Below are 17,696 nucleotides of genomic sequence, written 5' to 3'. Positions count from 1 at the left end.
CCAAACAGAAGTAGCTTCCATTTTCTGTCCTTTAAGAACAGTAGAAAATAATCCAGTCTCCTGTTAGTGGGCATGGAAACTAATTTCCAATATTTTTTTCAGTGGCTGAATAATACTAAATACCCACAGCATTCTTCGGAGGCCTCCATTAACGGGTCCCACACTAAAAAGCAATAAAGTTACCGACCAAATTTTAATTCAACCTGCACATGTTCAATGGTTAAGTCCTGTTGGTTTCCCGATTATCTGGGGGTTAGTTGAATAGAAGCCTAGGTGGGAGAGATTCACATGATTGCTTGTCTTGTTCCCTCAAGTATCTCTCAAAGACCTACTCCTTTCCTATTTCCTCCCGTTTGGTCTCCCTCCAGCGGTGTTTCTGCACTTCTCTGTGAAACGCTGTTTCTTACCTCTGATCATCTCAGAACTGGAAGCCTCAGTATGTAACTCCTGACCTTTAAAAGTCTCTTCTCCCCATCTGAACATCCCCAAGAGACCTGCCTGAGAGGGCTCCCTCACTCTTCTGGACACTTGAAAGCCGATCTATTTGCAAAAATCCATTTTCTGGCAAGCTTCTGGAATCTTCGGCCAACCAAATTTCACCTCAGGTTTCTCAAAATCTTAACTGCACGGGGTTGGAGCTTCTCTTGTTCTCCCCCACACGAACGACAGACCTCCGTCAATGTCATGTTTGGGAAGGACTGTCAAGGCAGGGATTGGCATGAGACCTCCAATGGCAGCTTCAGAGAGCTTGGTGCCAGGTGATGTCATTCTACCCCCCAAGTCTCAAACGGGGGGTTCAGAACACGGCCACGGAGCAGAGCATCTGCCAGCACAAGCCAGCACTAGCTATTTAAAGCCTCTCCCTGGCGCAGCAAGGACAGGGCAGGGATGAGGGGCCAACTGTTCTGAGGGTGACAGAGGGTGCTGGGAGTGGGCAGGCATAAGGCCACAATGACAGGGAGGAATCCACTTGGGCAAAGGATCCCTTTTCCTCTTCCTCCACCAACGGCCAAGGCCACATCTCATCAGCACGGCACGGCCTGATGGAGCTTCCACAGACTTCCGTACGTGCCACCCATTTGTTTTCTTCACACCTTCCACATTGGCAATCTGGTAAAGACAAAGAGCCTTTCTTTTCTTTTTTCTTTAAAGATTTTATTTATTTATTTGACAGAGATCACAAGTAGGCAGAGAGGCAGGCAGAGAGAGGCGGGGGAGCAGGCTCCCCGCTGAGCAAAGAGCCCAATGTGGGGCTCGATCCCAGGACCCTGAGATCATGACCTGAGCCGAAGGCAGAGGCTTCAACCCACTGAGCCACATAGGAGGGCCCCCACGCTTTTTTTTTTTTTTTTCCAATTTGCAGGTATTAGCTCTTATTTTAGAGGGTCCAAATGCTCCTTCCATACCCTGTTCGTATTATAAAACCGGGAACTCTGGCTTTGGAGAGACAACATTATGATTAACATGTGATCCATCTTAAACTGTATTTAAATCTTTATATTATTTTGGGAAATAAATTCTCAATCACATGGCCTCTGTTTTACAGCTTGGTCTGATTCCTGTACTTAATTCCATGCAGAGCTTTAAAGCCTTCAAAAAAACCCACATCTAATAAAAAACCCTGTTCTCTCGGGTTGGGTTCTCCCAGAAGTAGACTCCGAGTCAAGGATTCAAATGCAAGAGGTTTATTAAGGAAAGGCTCCCAGGAGACACCAGTAGGTGAACAGGAGAAGGAGGACAGGGAGACAGAAGAGGCTGAGCAAGGCGTGATTTCCTGGGAAGCCCAAGTCTTGGTTTGATCCAGAAGGGAGCTCTGGAGAGTATGTTATGCCGCAGATCATGTCCTTCCTTCCTTGGGGCAAGGAAGCTGTGCTTTTGGGATCCCCAGCCGGACAGTCTGGGCCTTAAGTCAAAGGGAATGGTAGGGTGGGGTGAGAGGTGGTGTGAACAGAGGGGCTCTCCATGCGGGCTGAAGTGGCTCTGGTATCATCAACTCATGGGGGGTGGGGGCGGGGGCTGGAGCCACAGGATTGGCCAGATAGGCCGGAGGGGCAATGGGGGAGGCACTGACAGCACAGGCCATGGGACCATCCTGCGCGCTGCGTGCCCTTACCACTGGGGGCGTCTTAGAGAGCTTTCATCACGTTCTGCTGCAAGAGGAAACGAATGACGTCTTTTGAAAGTCCCGGGGTTGGCTTTTCATCATCCAGAGACACACTTCCTTCTTCCTGTGGGTAGAAGTGGGCATCCTTGGAATGCCTCCGTAAGACCGCACAGCCATCCCGGTTGAAGATGACCCGGGCCATCTGGAAACTGCGAAGGGCATACTTTTGGTTCTCCTGGCCCTTCAGTTCATTGATTTTCTGAGTCAGGCACCGGCAGACCGATGCAGAGAGTGGATTTCTAGCGGCTGGCTGGGGATGGCCAATCATTTCATAGAACCTATCCAGGGATTTCCGAAGCCCATTGTCCTCTGCCGTGGTCTCCGTCTGACCCTTCACACAAGGGTCAAGCCAGAAGTTCTCAGAGGTGCAGGAATCATTTTGTTCGGTACTTAGGTTACCGGTGTCTGCAAGACAAAACACACTCCAATACTCGAACACATATTTTAAAAAGCCAAAAACAGACAATGTCTCTTCAATTCACCACACCTGCTACTCTCTTGGGTGACTGATAATGGGCACAATTAGCTGATTTCAGAATTGATTCCCACTATCCTGGGGTTATGCCACTTGTTTGCTCAGAACAAGAACATCTGATTTGTATGTTCCAGGAGTTCTTCATCTATGGTCTTTGCATAGAAGTTCAGGGTAGGTGTGAATTTGGATGGGGATCAAAATCACATCTTTATTTTCACTAACCTCTCCCAGAAATTAAGCATGTCCTCCCATAATGTAGGCAACAAACCTATTAGCAGTAGTACCTATGACTTTGTTACCAACAGCTCACAGCTATTTTCATATCACCTATAGTCTGCAGAAGACGTTTTTAAATATCAGTTATGCCTGTCACTATGCTATGGCCTGAACTGTGGTTCTCCAAAATTCATATGTTAAGCCCTGCTGCCTAATGTGACTATCTATTTGGAGATGGGGCTTTTAGGAGGTTATTAGGGTTAAATAAAGTTGTAAGGGTAGAAGCCAAATCTGATAGCAGTGGTGGCTTTGTAAAAAGAGAACGAGATCTCGCTCTTTCTCTCTCTCTCTCTGTCCATGTGCAGGAACTGGGGGAGGGCCTGGAGAGCCCACAAGGAAAAGGTGGCCTTCTTGAGGCCCGGAAGCCCTTCCTGGAACCCAGCCATACCAGCACTGTGATCTCAGACTTCTAGAACTCTGAGAAAATAAACTTCTGTTGTTTAGGCCACCCAGTCTATGGTATTTTGTTATGGCGATCCAAGGAAACTAAGATACGGTGCTTTGAAATTACTGCAGTTTTTAGTCCTGATACTAGATCTTATTATTTAAGCATTCATTTACAAAGCATATATTAAAGACTCTTAACTATAGGGACCAAGCAGAGGGTTGCTGGAGGGGAGGGAGGGGGGAGATGCAGAAATTGGGTGATGGGCATTAAGTGGGTGACAGATATGTGATGGAATGAGCACTAGGTGTTCAAGGCAAGTGATGAATCACTAGATTCTACCCCTGAAACTAGTAATACAATATATGTTAACTAACTGGAATTTAAATAAAATCTTAAACCAGATGCCAGCGGGATCCAGGGCACAAATGCAGTAAAGACCCCTAATGTAGACAGTGCTGGGTATTTACACAGTTCAGACATTGTCTTTCTCTATTCCCTACAGTAATCCTATAGACTCTTTATCTCTCAATTAAAATCACCACCTTTGTGATTTGTAAAAGAGTCACAAACTAAGTGACTTAAGAATAGACAATATGAAGCCAGAATTGGAGTCAAACCCTAGTCCCTGATCTCACTTTCTGTACTTCTCTGGGAACCATAATTCTTTTTTTTTTTAAAGCTTTTATTTATTTATTTGAGAGAGAGAGATCACAAGTAGGCAGAGAGGCAGGCAGAGAGAGAGGGGGAAGCAGGCTCTCCACCGAGCAGAGAGCCTGATGTGGGGCTCGATCACAGGACCCTGAAACCACGACCTGAGACGAAGGCAGAGACTTAACCCACTGAGCCACGCAAGTGCCCCAGGAACCCTAATTCTTAACACAGGAATCTCTGAGCTCTTCTGAAACAAAGGACTTTCCTCTCAATATATTCTAGAAAACATTCCACACAAATAATTTGCAGAATTTCTTATACGCCAACCAGTTTTATTCTTTAACATTTTATACTTTAAATCAAAATATTATATTTTCCTTTTCTGCTCTGATAAAAGCTTTAATAAATTACTACCTTTAATTCCACACACACCCCCCTCACCCCCACCAACTCAATCAGTAGCTATCATAAACATATTTGTACTTGCTAATACAAGTTGTGTGCTACAGCCGGTGGTTTTACTAAAGGAGAAGGGATTTGGGGTTTTGCCTCTAGTCTCGTTACCAGCTAGACAGCATACTACCTTGCTGAGCTTTTGCCTTCTCATCCACAATAGTGTCAGTAAATGGTCTCTCTTCAAGAACTTCTGTGGTTGGACAAGAAACAGAGAAGTAGATAATCCAAAGCATCCAAGGATATGGACACACATGGTAGGAGACACATGTAGGCCCACACATGGACAGACATTCACGGACCCACCGTACAGGTAGCCCAACAACAATGCACTTAGCCACCTTGATGAATGGCTGATTCCAAGGTGGTTATAGGAAAGTACATGATGGGTACTTTGTTCTAGAATGCTCAAATACCGATGGGGGCTTGTCAAGGGGAGAGCAGAGGTCAGCTCAAAAGGGGTCAGCTGGCCGCATCTGGAACAACTTGAGCATCAAAATCAATAATGAGAATAACGAATGATAGACCATTCACTAAAACAGAAAACCATGAATTCATAAAGTAATTGAAAGTTTGCTGAGGAACAGGGTACTCGCAGTCTCAGAGTACTTCCCCCTAAAATACTTATCAGTTACAAATGGGAAAAGAATAACTTCATTGTGGAGAAACCTGGCACATATCACCTCAACCAAGTGACCTAAGTGATGGGACCAACCAAAATCCTGTTGCCACTTGACCAGACACAACATGAAGACCCCAGCCCACTTCTCTGATAGTCACACCAACGCTGCATAACCTAAACCCAATTATGAGGACGTGGCAGACAAAACCAAATTGAGGGACATTCTGTAAAATGACTGGCCTTGTACTCTTCAGATGTGCCAAGGTCATAAGACCCAAGAGAAGAGTGAGCAAGGCTGTTCCATACTGAAGGGCACCAAAGAGACATGACAGTTTAACACAACACATGATTTTCACCTGGATCTCTTTGCTATAGAGAACATTTCTGGGACCGCCTGAATGGGGGCTGAGGATTAGATGGTAAGAATGTACCCGGTTAAACTTCCCGATTTTGCAAGTTTCACTCGGTTATGGTTATCTCCTCGTTCATAGGAAAATCAGGGTGGTGGGCATCATGCTGGCAACTTACTCTTAAACAATTCGTGGGTGGGGGGAGTTCTTTGTGTTGTACTTGCAAGTTTTCCGTGCGTTTGGGATTCTCGCAAGAAAAATAATGAAAACAAACCTCTGGAGGAATAATCATTAAGACTTCCTTTGGTGGCCTACTTTAATATTAAGAAAAATGAAAAAAGAGCCTTAGTCCAGGGCTTGGCCAACAGTCCTTGTCTAACAAATGGTAGTGGCTATTACAGAAGCAAGGGGAGAAGGGGCCGGGCCAGGGGTCCCACAATGGCAGGGTGAGCTGTCCCTTCCCACCTTCTTCCCCAAAGATGATCTGGTCCTGGGGACATAAGGGAAGGGAAGAAAAGGGAAGGGACAGGAAGACAGGGGCTGAGAAGTGTCAATGGGAAGAGTGGAAGGGAGAAAGAAGGTCCTCGGCAGTGACCCTGAGAAAACTGGGGGGTTCCTGAAACTGTCACCCGAGGCAGCCATTGACACAGAGCTCTCCTAATAGCACAACAGAACTTGCTAAGGAACTGGTCAATAACTTTGATTTGAACCCAATGAGCCTAAAAAACAGGCTTGTCTCCTCAGTTTTTCATGTAAACATCAAGCAGAAAGCAGCTCATCTTCAAAGAAACCCTCCTTCCCTTTTCCAGAAGAAAATGACAACATGGGTTGAGTTATTTACTACATCAGTTCTTTTGAACACTGTCCCCAGCTCATTGCCATCTTTGATTTCCTTTTAAAACTTGCTTTACTACCAAGAACAAAGCTATCTCTCTAATCATGTGGCTGTTGCGGCCTTTCTGACATCTGGGATTTCTTTGCCAGCAAATAGAGTCAATCGCTTTTCTTTTCCTGATGCACCTACATGTGGACGGACAGCATGGTGATCTTGGATAACTCAGTCAGTTCCTGCATCCTCACAGCCAAGTTCAAACTGTACCTTATTTTTACATCAACATAGCCCAGACTTGTAGGGCTCTCAACTTGGGACAGTAATGTCTACTCTAGGGAGAGTCTGGGGATGTTTTTGTGTCAGTGGTTGGAAAGTGCTACTTGTATTGGGTGAGTGGGGTTAAGGAGGTAAATGGCCTAGAAGGCACAGGACGATTCCATACAACAAAGAATCATCCTCCCCAAAATGCCCATAATGCCTCTTACCCCTTGAGAGGAACAGTGGCTCAAAGGATGATTTCTTGGAAGAGCAGGAAGTGAATGCTGAATCCCGCTGCACTGTAATATATTGTTTTGTTTTGGGCTCCCAAGGCACCTTTTTCTGGCACCCATTTGTACCATGCATTCCTCCCCTCTCAGACCTTGAGAACATTTTATTTTTCTCAGCAAGGGCCCCGGTCCCAATGATTGTGGCATTATCTAAATTGAGTAGAATTTCCCTTTTGATTGCAATTTGCTTCCATCACGAATAGAATTTCTTTAGGACTCGACAAGGAGAAAGGCAGGAGGATGGCACTGGGTATGACCATGCTTTTGCATGCATTGTTTCAAGGTCACCTATCTACCAGGGCACCTGTTGGTTAAATTACCTTTCGACCAGAGAGAAAACAGCTGACATACAGATGTTTGGGATTCTTACAAACCTAGAAGTCTTTTTATATCTTTAGGAGTTATGGATGGTAGTTTGTTCAGTAATCCCAGGCAATCAACGAGCAGGGAAGATTTGAGATTAACGGTTGCATTCTGTGAGACGCCATTAGCTTTTAGAAACCCATATGTTTAATGGGGGTTTCTTGTAGAGAATCTTCCATGGCTACGTCTGTGGTTGATAACCCTGCAGCAGGATTTTATCTCTGTGAAACATTTTAGCTTTCAACTTTAACAAGTTTTTCCTAAATGGATTTGATATTTAGCATTCTGTCTCCCCAGCCTCAATGCCCGCCCACTCCGCCTTATTTGTTCAGACTTTCTTTTCCTCGCGATTGCTAATTGGGAGGATCTGGGGTTTCAAGGCTGCACTGAGCCGAAAGAAATCAAAGATTTAATAAAAGAAGAGAAGGATCAGGATTTAAGGAAATAAGGCATTGTGGCTCATACAGTCTCCTTTTACGTTGCCTCAAAGGGAACGCAACCCCTTTTCTTAGGGCAGTGTGCCGTACATGCCCACGTGTGGCCCCGCTGCCTTGGTCTGTCTATTGGAGGCTCCTCGGGTTCTGTGTGGCTCTGAGAAAGTCATGTGTGTAGGAGGAACAAAGTGAGTGGGGGAGGCGGCATGTCCTAGTCATTAGTGGTCACAGATTAGCACAGTCTCCTCTCCTTTATGACAGCAGACTTCCGAGGCCCGCAGGCTCGCTCCGTGGGGGACAGCATCGTTCTTCATACAGTAAGGGCTCTTGCCTATGGATCTGGAGCCCAGCTCTGTAGGCTGCATCTCCCTGCCCAGATCTTTTTTTCCTTCCTACCCTCTTCTGTTCCTCTTACTTCTGCCACTCCACTCCATACCCTGCGGAAGAAAAAGGGAGTGAAGAGGCTCACTGAACAAGATTCAGTCCTCTACCTCCAGCCCCACAGGCTGCACGGAAGCCAGACTGCGGCAACACCTCTGCATCATGGCCTGGAGAACTGGCTTCTCTTCTGATCCTTGCAAGCCCCCTCTTCAGAACCTCGGCACTTGCTGTTCCTCTGCGTGGAACATGCTTTCTCCACTTTATCTGCATGACTGGTTGGTTCCCTCTCCTCCTCAGGTCTCGGTTCAGATGTTAGCTTCTCCGTGAGGGCTCCTGTATCCGCCAGGATCAGCTAGGTTATGCTATGTAACAAGCATGGGCCAAATCTCAGGGGCTTAAAATAATAAAGGATTGTTTCTCATTACTCACAGCTCTGTGTCATACCAGTAGATCTGTGTCGTGCTTGCCCTTTACCCTGGAACCCAGGCCAGTGGGCCAGCCACCACCTCAACATTGCTTAGTGCCTGCGGCAGAAGGAAAAGAACCCGGGGGAGCAGGCAGTGTCTGGGAAAGCCCCATCACGTCTGTTCACGTTATCACTGGCCAATGTTAATTCATATGGCCAAGCCTGATTCTGGGAAAGAATAAAGATGGGGGCACCTGGGTGGCTCAGTCGGTTAAGCGTCTGCCTTGGTTTCAGGTCATGATCCCAGGGTCCTGCGATCACGTCCCTTGTCCAGCTCCCTGCTCAGAGGGGAGCCTGCTTCTCCCTCTGCCTGCCGCTCCCCCTGCTTGTGCGCACTCTCTCTCTAACAAACAAATAAAATATTTAAACAAAGAATGAGGATGAAAAATTCTCCTGCTGTGGGAGGAAGAAAGTATCATTCAGTCTTCTGATCGTTCAGTCTTCCATGGCTTCCCCGAGCACACAACTTAAAATTGCATTTCCCTCACTCATCTAGGCCCTGACTGTCCTTGTATCCCTTCTCTGCCTTACATTTCTAAGTAAACATAGCAGCATCTACTAATGCATGATTTGTTTGTTTATTGTCTATCTTCTCCTGGTTATGGCATTTGTTTGTCTGGATGCCAACTGTCCCCCACCTCCCAACCCCCAGGGCCTAAAACAGTGCTAGTCTGAGATAGATACATTGAAAACTTTTTGATGTTTTATTTTACTTTATGAGTTTCATTTTCAAATAAAGATGTAAAGGTGCATGATTACTAGGGTTACCAGTGCTCCCTAAGGTGACTGGGAAGTTTGCCCAGGACAACCCAGGTTTATGGCTGTTGTCTCAATTAATGATTAATAGCACTCTTTCACTCCCAGAAGGGCCCTGGATCTCACGATTTGTTATATATATATATATATATATATATACACGCATCATGATACAGCCATCACATAGAAATTCCTGCCATACATCCCTATGTCCCAAGGGCTGAGTTTTGATGCCAGAGATAATCCCAGTCTGTGAGTTAAATAATAAGATGTCCACACACTTTTATTTTTTTTCCTAAACTTTCTGTTCTGCTGTCCTCCAGGACAATTCTCCTTCCCTTCCCTTTCTTTTCACGGCAGTCCTTTCTCCTACCCCCTTATTGTCCAAGAACTGTTTGGTTTCTGCCCTGAAAGCAAAGGGACTCAATTCACTATATCCCATCAGTAACTCACTGTGATTCTGCTTTCTGGTCTCGTATGACTTTCCACCACGGTGCAGTTAACACCAGCACTGGAGTTCTAAGATACCTTACTTTCTGTCTCTTTCATAGCATAAAATTAATGACCAAAAAAATCAGTAAGCTTATGCTTCCTTTTGCCCCATAGCAACCCTGCCATCTGCGGCTTGTACAATTTGGAATTTGCAACTGCCTTTAAAGGACAAGCCCCACAGTCTCATAAAGGGGTGGGGGCAGGGCGCAGATATCAAGCTATAATCCAAATCAACACTTCAAAGGATGGGTGGTCTGGTATGGTGCTTTTGAAACTGCAGTCTGAGTCGGTACTTGTTTACATCCGAGAGCTAATCCTGATGAATCACCCAGAGGGGAGGTGGCATATGCTGTCACCCTTCCTCCTAATGGTGAACAGATGCACCGGGCAGAAGCTAGGGTCCTCTACAAGGCAACTACTGAGAATGAAAATGAACGCTGGAAAAAACAAAAAATACGTGCGATCGGTGAACAGCCCTAAAATTAAGTGCCCGTGGCAATTAATAAGGCTGACTGATCTTTGCCGTCTGATTGGTAAGCTATCTTACTCGTACCTGGGCATTTTATATTTTCTTAGGAAACTAAAATGTTCTGAATACAAAGAAATAGAATATTCAAGTTCACACCACTCTAAACGGACAGTTACTTGTCATATTTGCTTCAAGTCTTTTTTTCTTTCTTTTTTTTTTTTTTAAAGATTTTATTTATTTATTTGTCAGAGACAGAGGGAGAGAGCGAGTGAGCACAGGCAGACAGAGAGGCAGGCAGAGTCAGAGGGAGAAGCAGGCTCTCTGCTGAGCAAGGAGCCTGGTGTGGGACTCGATCCCAGGACCCTGGGATCATGACCTGAGCCGAAGGCAGCTGCTTAACCAACTGAGCCACCCAGGCGTCCCCAAGTCTTTTTTTCTTATTAAAGAAGTAAACACTGGGGATTCTGGGTGGCTCAGTCAGTTAAGAGTCTGTCTGCCTTTGGCTCGGGTCATGATCTCAGGGTCATGGGATCGAGTCCTGCATCCAGCTCCCTGCTCAGTGGGGAGCCTGCTTTTCCTTCTGCCTGCTGTCCCTCTCTCTCTGACAAATAAATAAATAAATCTTAAAAAAAAAAAAGAAGTAAACATTTTAGGGATGAGTGAAACAGGTGATGGGGATTAAGCAGTGTGCTTGTTGTGATGAGAACCAGATGTGTTGAATCACTCTATTGTTCACCTAAAACTAATATAACACTGTATGTTCACTACACTGGCATTAAAATAAAAACAAAACAACAAAAAAAGAAGTAAATATTTTAATTAAAGTTGACCACTTCCACACAGAAATTCATTCATTCCAGGCCATTTATTTATGTCTTTGTTCTTAAAGAGTTTATTTTTGAATAATCTCTATACCCAACGTGGGCCTCGAAGTTACAACCCCAGTATCAAGAGTCACGCACTCTCCCTACGGAGCTCGCCAGACGCCCTTTCCAGCCCATTTTTATACCTGACATATGTTATGTATCCCTAAGCAACACCGTGTTGCTTTGGGTGATGGTCATTTTCATTTTATTTTCCATATACGAAGTTTTGCTTTTTCTCACTCCACTTTATGATTTTTTCCTTCCTGCCATTATTGATATATGAGTCTGCTTTAGAGTATTATAAGAACATACCTCACTATTTTTCGTCCATTTCATTCTCTTGGGATGGCCATATGGGCTGTGTCTAACTTTTCCCTGTCACAAATGAGGCTTCAGGGACCCCTCCCCCCATACCTACTCCCTGGTGTACTTGCTCTAGAATTATATCCAGTCATGGAACTGCTGAGTCGAAAGGAATGTGCATTTTCAGTTTCACTAGAACCTGCCAAATCACTTTCCAAAGTGGCTGGGGCACTCCCACCAGCAGGATCTGGGTTACCCTGTTTCTCCACAGCTTTGCCGAACTCTCTGACACTGTTGGGCGCATCCAATATTGTCTCCTTACTTGGGGTCACATTTCCCTCCTCACTCAAAGTGGCCGAGCTGCTCTCCAGACACCTGGCGGGACTTGGGCTTCCTATACTGTAAAAAATTCATCTTCTTTACCCTTTCTCTATTGGACTTTGTCTTTTCTTCTATCTTCTTCTTCTTCTTCTTCTTCTTTTTTTCTTTTTTTAAAGATTTCATTTATTTATTTGACAGAGAGAGAGATCACAAGTAGGCAGAGAGGCAGGCAGAGAGAGAGGAGGAAGCAGGCTCCCTGCTGAGCAGAGAGCCGATGCGGGCCTCTATTCCAGGACCCTGGGACCATGACCTGAGCCAAAAGCAGAGGCTTTAACCTACTGAGCCACCCAGGCACCCTTCTATCTTCTTTTTAATGGCATACAAGATGAAGTACAGAGAAAACAGGGTCTTTGACTTTTCTGCACCTGAGGTCATGACTACATTATTCCAGGCTGAGGCTGGATAAAAGACCTCAATCGAGGTTTGTTTTCGTTTTAATGGCAAATCTTCTCAAGTAAGACAACCTTCGCAGTATCAGTTTATCACCTCCAAAAAGTGATACTGTGTCTCTACTCCATTCAGTGAAAAAGTCACACGCCAAGTTGGACCCAGGGGCCGGGCCAATAGCCAGCTCACCGAGTCTCATTTTGCAGACAAGAAAATTGAGACAAAGACCAAGTCTCCAGAATCACTTCATGAGGGGCTGTGATGAGACCACGGACAAGGCTAACCTGCTTATTAATTTTCTTCCTTAAAATACTCTTCATGTGGCTCACATTTGCCATAATTAGGACTACTTTGGCTGCGACGAGCCAGGCAGGGGTGTTCTCCCTATATGATTCTGGTAAAAGCCGAGGAATCACAGGCCTGGATCCTAAAAATGCTTAATACCATTCTCTTCTTTAGAAGGAGATTAAGGTTTAGCTGAGGCTTGATTTAAAACAGCTTCCTTTTGCAGGTTGTTAAGTAGTAACCAAATTAAAGGATCAGAACCTGACCCCTTTGCAGCTAGAAAAGCCATGGGGGATTTGCTGGTTCAGCTCTTGCACTTTCAGGACCAGAGTCTGAGGGCTGGAGCTGGAGCTGGAACAAGAACTTGGATCCCCTGAGCCAGTCCAGGTTTTGGGGCATAGCTCTTGGGCGGTTCTGCATCCAAAATCCCAACAGGGGACAAGAGGGGAGGCTCTCTGACCAGGGAACCTGAGACAGAATCTCCTTCAGGAGCAATTGGGAATCAGGAGCTTCCCTGTAACACTTAAAGCAATCATTTAAAAATGTTTTCCCCCTGCTAAATGCCTTTTAAAATCTCATTTTACATGGGATATTTCAGCAGATTTATTTCATATCATGGCCTAGATAGTAAGGCACAATCAGGGGCAGAAATGAAAATCAAACGATTCTGGTCTAGGTTGCTATGGCAACGTTGCTATTTTGAATACGATTGTTTACTTCAGCATAATTAAGTTCAATGTGAGCAGCTAATTAAGATGAGGCTTGAAACTTTAACCTTAACCTTCACTGTAAGGAAAAAAATAAGACTTTAAAAATGATGCTTGAGGTGTTGCTGGAGACATATTTAGCAGAACGCTCATCTCCCTTTGCTGGGGAAGCAGAAAACGAATTCTTTTTTCTTTAAGAGGAACAGGGGCCTACTCACCATCTGTCCAATTCCACAAGTCAATATTTCCTAATTTTCAGAGATAAAGAGGAACAGAACAGAACCCTTATCAAAACAAAGCCAGTTCCCGTGTTGACATCAGCAGACTTGCTGAGACTGACAGGCAAGGAAAGTCGGATGCTTTCCTACACACAGCACGGTTTTCGTTAGATGCGTATTTGTGTAAACAGCCTTGACTCCACATCAGATCCGACCTTAGGTCTATCTGTGAAGTAACAGGTTGAATTGTAAGGAACGTGCCAGAAGGCAAAGATATAGCTGAGCTCTCCCCCTTCAAAGTAACCACCCACCCCAGGAGGCCCAGCTCTTGTATTCAAAATGCTGACATTACTGAGAACATGCTGGAACCTCTCAGGAAGTGTTTCCATTCCTCCTGGAAGCTTCTCCTGGACATCCTTATTGGTGGCAAATCTCCACCCTCGGCGGACAGAATTACCTTTTTGGAAACTGTCAAAAGGCATTAGGAGTAAAAGTTGATCAATAATGTCGGTGATCAAGCAGGGTAACATGGAATGAGGTAAAAAGCAAAGTTCATCTCCAAAAAGAGACTGCTTTTTTTTACATTCCACACACTAGTTCTGAAAGCAGTTCTTTTTTTTTTTTTTTTTAAAGATTTTATTTTTGGGGCGCCTGGGTGGCTCAGTGGGTAAGCCTCTGCCTTCAGCTCAGGTCATGATCCTAGGGTCCTGGGATCGAGCCCCACATGGGGCTCTCTGCTCAGCGGGGAGCCTGCTTCCTCCTCTCTCTCTCTGCCTGCCTCTCTGTCTACTTGTGATCTCTCTCCGTCAAATAAATAAATAAAATCTTAAAAAAAAAGAAGATTTTATTTATTTATTTGACAGAGATGACAAGCAGGCAGAGAGGCAGGCGGAGAGAGAGGAGGAAGCAGGCTCCCCACTAAGCAGAGAGCCTGATGTGGGGCTCAATCCCAGGACCCTGAGATCATGACCTGAGCCGAAGGCAGCGGCTCAAGCCACTGAGCCACCCAGACGCCCCTGAAAGCAGTTCTTACAAAGGAATTCTAAAACCAGTTCTGTGCAATGGCAGGCAGCGTGGTACTATATGCTTTCAGAAGTGTACTTTATAGGGCAGAACTAATGTGGGTTTAAGTTCTAGCTTCTGTAAAACAGCTCATAATCACAGATCAGAAATCTGAATATTTCTGTCCTGATAGATGACTTGCTTGCGAGCATTGCGAGCATGGACTGGGGTTTAGAAGGCTCAGGTTTGAGCACCAGCGTGTCTGCTTCTGGACTATGTGACCTGGGGCGAGTCACTTGACATCTCTGAATCTTCACATACTCCTCCGTAAAATGAGGATGGTAATAATAATGATCCATACCTCGTGGATAGTTGTAAGAATTAAATGCTTTATTAGCATAAAGCCTAGCACACAGTTCACACTTAATAACTAATAGCTACTTTGTCATTATTATCATAGAGCAGCCCCAGCAGCAGTGATGTTACATATAAATATGAAGGCATTTGTCATTTACACCCAAGGATTTTTTTTTTTTTTAAACGGGACTGCGTGTTTTCTTTCTTTCTTTTTTTTTTTTTAAAGATTTTATTTATTTATTTGACAGAGAGAAATCACAAGTAGATGGAGAGGCAGGCAGAGAGAGAGAGGGAAGCAGGCTCCCTGCCGAGCAGAGAGCCCGATGCGGGACTCGATCCCAGGACCCTGAGATCATGACTTGAGCCGAAGGCAGCGGCTCAACTCACTGAGCCACCCAGACGCCCCACACCCAAGGATTTTAAGAGTGAAGTGTAAATGCTCTTGTGTATCTACATGCAGTGAAAGACACGTATCACAGGGAAAGTCCAGGTAAGCCCGCGTCGTACCCGACATCGCCTTGACCGACAGCTGCTGCCCCATCCTGGCATCAGAGCTGATGGGGCGAACCATGGTAAACACCACCCATCTCACAGTTAGGACTGACTCCGGAGAGGTCCCAAGTGCAAGCTCTGCAAAGCAAACATGATCCCAGTGTGGGTGGAAACAGCAGGTCCCTCGGTGTGTGGGAGTGTCAAACACAGAAGCCCAGGCTGGTGGGGCCCTCCAGCTGTCCCCTGACACATCCAGCAGCCTGTGGGTGGGATTGAAATGACTCAACCTGTAGGACCTGGCGGTGGTGGTTTCCTATTTGATGGAACCTATGAATCAAGGGAAGAGCTTCAGGGAAAAGCTGAGGTTAGTAAATACCCCGCAGAAGGAGAAACAGACTGCATCAAACAAACAAACAAACAAACAAAGAGATTGGGAAATTAGGCAGAAATTAGGCAGAAAAGATCTATGTTCACAGAATGACTGCTGACAGAGTCAGAGCTATAGTGCTGAGTTAGATTTTAAAAGGCAAGATAAAGACTGAGAAATACACTAAGAAGAGTGTCATGGGAGTGAATACTTCCCTCTTTCCCTGCCCTCCCCCACTTATAGCTGACTCAGAAGAAGGGCAAAGCTATGAGCCTTCTTTTCTGGAGCAAACATCAGAAAATATACAGAGCTCAGAAATTGGGGGAAAAGGGCGCCTGGGTGGCTCAGTGGGTTGAGCCTCTGCCTTCAGCTCAGGTCATGATCTCAGGGTCCTGGGATCGAGTCCCACATCGGGCTCTCTGCTCAGCGGAGAGCCTGCTTCCTCCTCTCTCTCTGCCTGCCTCTCTGGCTACTTGTGATCTCTCTCTGTCGAATGGATAAATAAAATCTTTAAAAAAAAAAAAAAAGAAACTGGGGGAAAGCCATAAACATTTAAAAACAACAAATATGGGCATCTGCCTTCCGCTCAGGTCATGATCCCAGTGTCCTGGGATGGAGTCCCGCATCTGGCTCCCTGCTCAGAGAGAAGCCTGCTTCTCCCCCTCCCTCTGCCTCCCCTGTTTGTACTTCTTTCTGTCAAATAAATAAATAAAATCCTTTTTAAAAAATAAATAATAAGGGCGCTTGGGTGGCTCAGTGGGTTAAGCCTCTGCCTTCGGCTTGGGTCATGATCTCAGGGTCCTGGGATCAAGGTCCACATCAGGCTCTCTGCTCAGTAGAGAGCCTGCTTCTTTCTCTCTTTCTGCCTGCCTCTCTGCTTACTTGTAATCTCTTTCTGTCAAATAAATAAATAAAACCTTTAAAAAAAATTTTAATTAATTAATTAATTAATAAAAAACCAACAAATATAATACAACCTATGCAGAGAAAGACCTTAGAGACGGCAAAGAAATAAAAGCTGGGGCTGATGGAGAGGCAGAAAATATGAGACATGAGGTGTTTAGGAAGTATTTGTGTTGAAAATGTTTCCAACAAAAATTATTAAGGGCTGATAGTGGGGGCAAATATGGAATTGAATTTCCAGCTTTATAAGGACACCTCTAGTAGGATGGCAGAGATAGTTACATATTTTCAACAACAACAACAAAAATGTGATGGGCAAGATATTATGAAAATCCTTGTTGACAAACATCTAAAAATTCTGGGTAAAAATTTTTTTTAAAATCTTCTAAAATGCACAACTGAGTAGGAATAAAGGAAGAGGAATCCTCAGAGACCAAAAGCAAAATCACAATGGATATTCCAAGAGGTAAATGAACCCTGAGCTGGTGTCAGAATCTGGCAAATCAACTTTACTGGCACTCAGGCTTCAGGACATAGAGTCTAGCATCGGGCAAGATGGGGGGATTGAAAGGAGGTCACTGTATAAAGCTGAGAGCCCTGAAGTTACACCCTCAAGATGAACTAGAGAAAAAAAATGCCTTGGCAAGGGTCCTAGTAAGAAAACTTGTTTGTCTTGGCTTTGGCCCTGGGTAGAGAGAAAAAAAAAGAAGCATTCCTGGGGAGATTCAACTATGAGCCTGACCTTACCTGTGTTTGTGGCCTGAATTAAGACTATTTTTATGGTCTGAAAACCCCCAGCCAGGAATTTATTTCAGGCTGGTTCCAGAGTAATGTGTCCTTATTTGTTTAGAGAAAGCGAAGGCAAATTCTCTTTAGAGGAATGTACCTTCACTCAAATGTCAAAAGAAACCCTGTACATAAAATTCCAGTGAACAGGAGCTCACAAAAAAATAATAGTCACAAAATGCACACTGAAACGAGGCAATGGAGCCAGTCCCAGAATAAATCTCACAGAAACTTTAGATACTAGTCAATGGTCACAGAATATAAAACAAGTATGTTTCATATGTTACAGAAATAAGAAATAAAAAAGTCTGAGTTAGGAACAAGAGACTTCAAAAACTAAATCAGTGAATCAGAAAAAGAAACAAAAATAACTTAGAAAAATGGAAAATTATGATACTAGGTGTTTATACCACTGTAGATGGGTTAAACACCACTGGAAAGAGAATTAGAAAATAGAAATCAGATTTGAAGATACTATTCAGAATTTAGCACAGACAAAGAGATGGAGAAACCAAAACAAAA

The 17,696-nt window shown here is 44.7% G+C and overlaps 1 protein-coding gene across 4 annotated transcripts in view; it reads right to left on the bottom strand.

The window, feature by feature from the left end:
* Positions 1-1,669: 1,669 nt before the first annotated feature.
* SHLD1 (shieldin complex subunit 1) overlaps positions 1,670-17,696 on the bottom strand; it is an 86,437-nt gene continuing 70,410 nt past the window's right edge. For all 4 annotated transcript variants that reach the window (XM_044263422.1, XM_044263421.1, XM_044263420.1 and 1 more), the window contains one exon: positions 1,670-2,569. In XM_044263422.1, the coding sequence (XP_044119357.1) occupies positions 2,127-2,569 (443 nt within the window). In that variant the 3' untranslated portion in view covers positions 1,670-2,126. The remainder of the gene's footprint in view (positions 2,570-17,696) is intronic.

The sequence above is a fragment of the Neovison vison genome, chromosome 8 (genome assembly GCF_020171115.1).
Source record: "Neovison vison isolate M4711 chromosome 8, ASM_NN_V1, whole genome shotgun sequence".
Taxonomy (NCBI): Eukaryota; Metazoa; Chordata; class Mammalia; order Carnivora; family Mustelidae; genus Neogale; species Neogale vison.
This window is presented reverse-complemented; position numbering and strand designations above follow the sequence as displayed.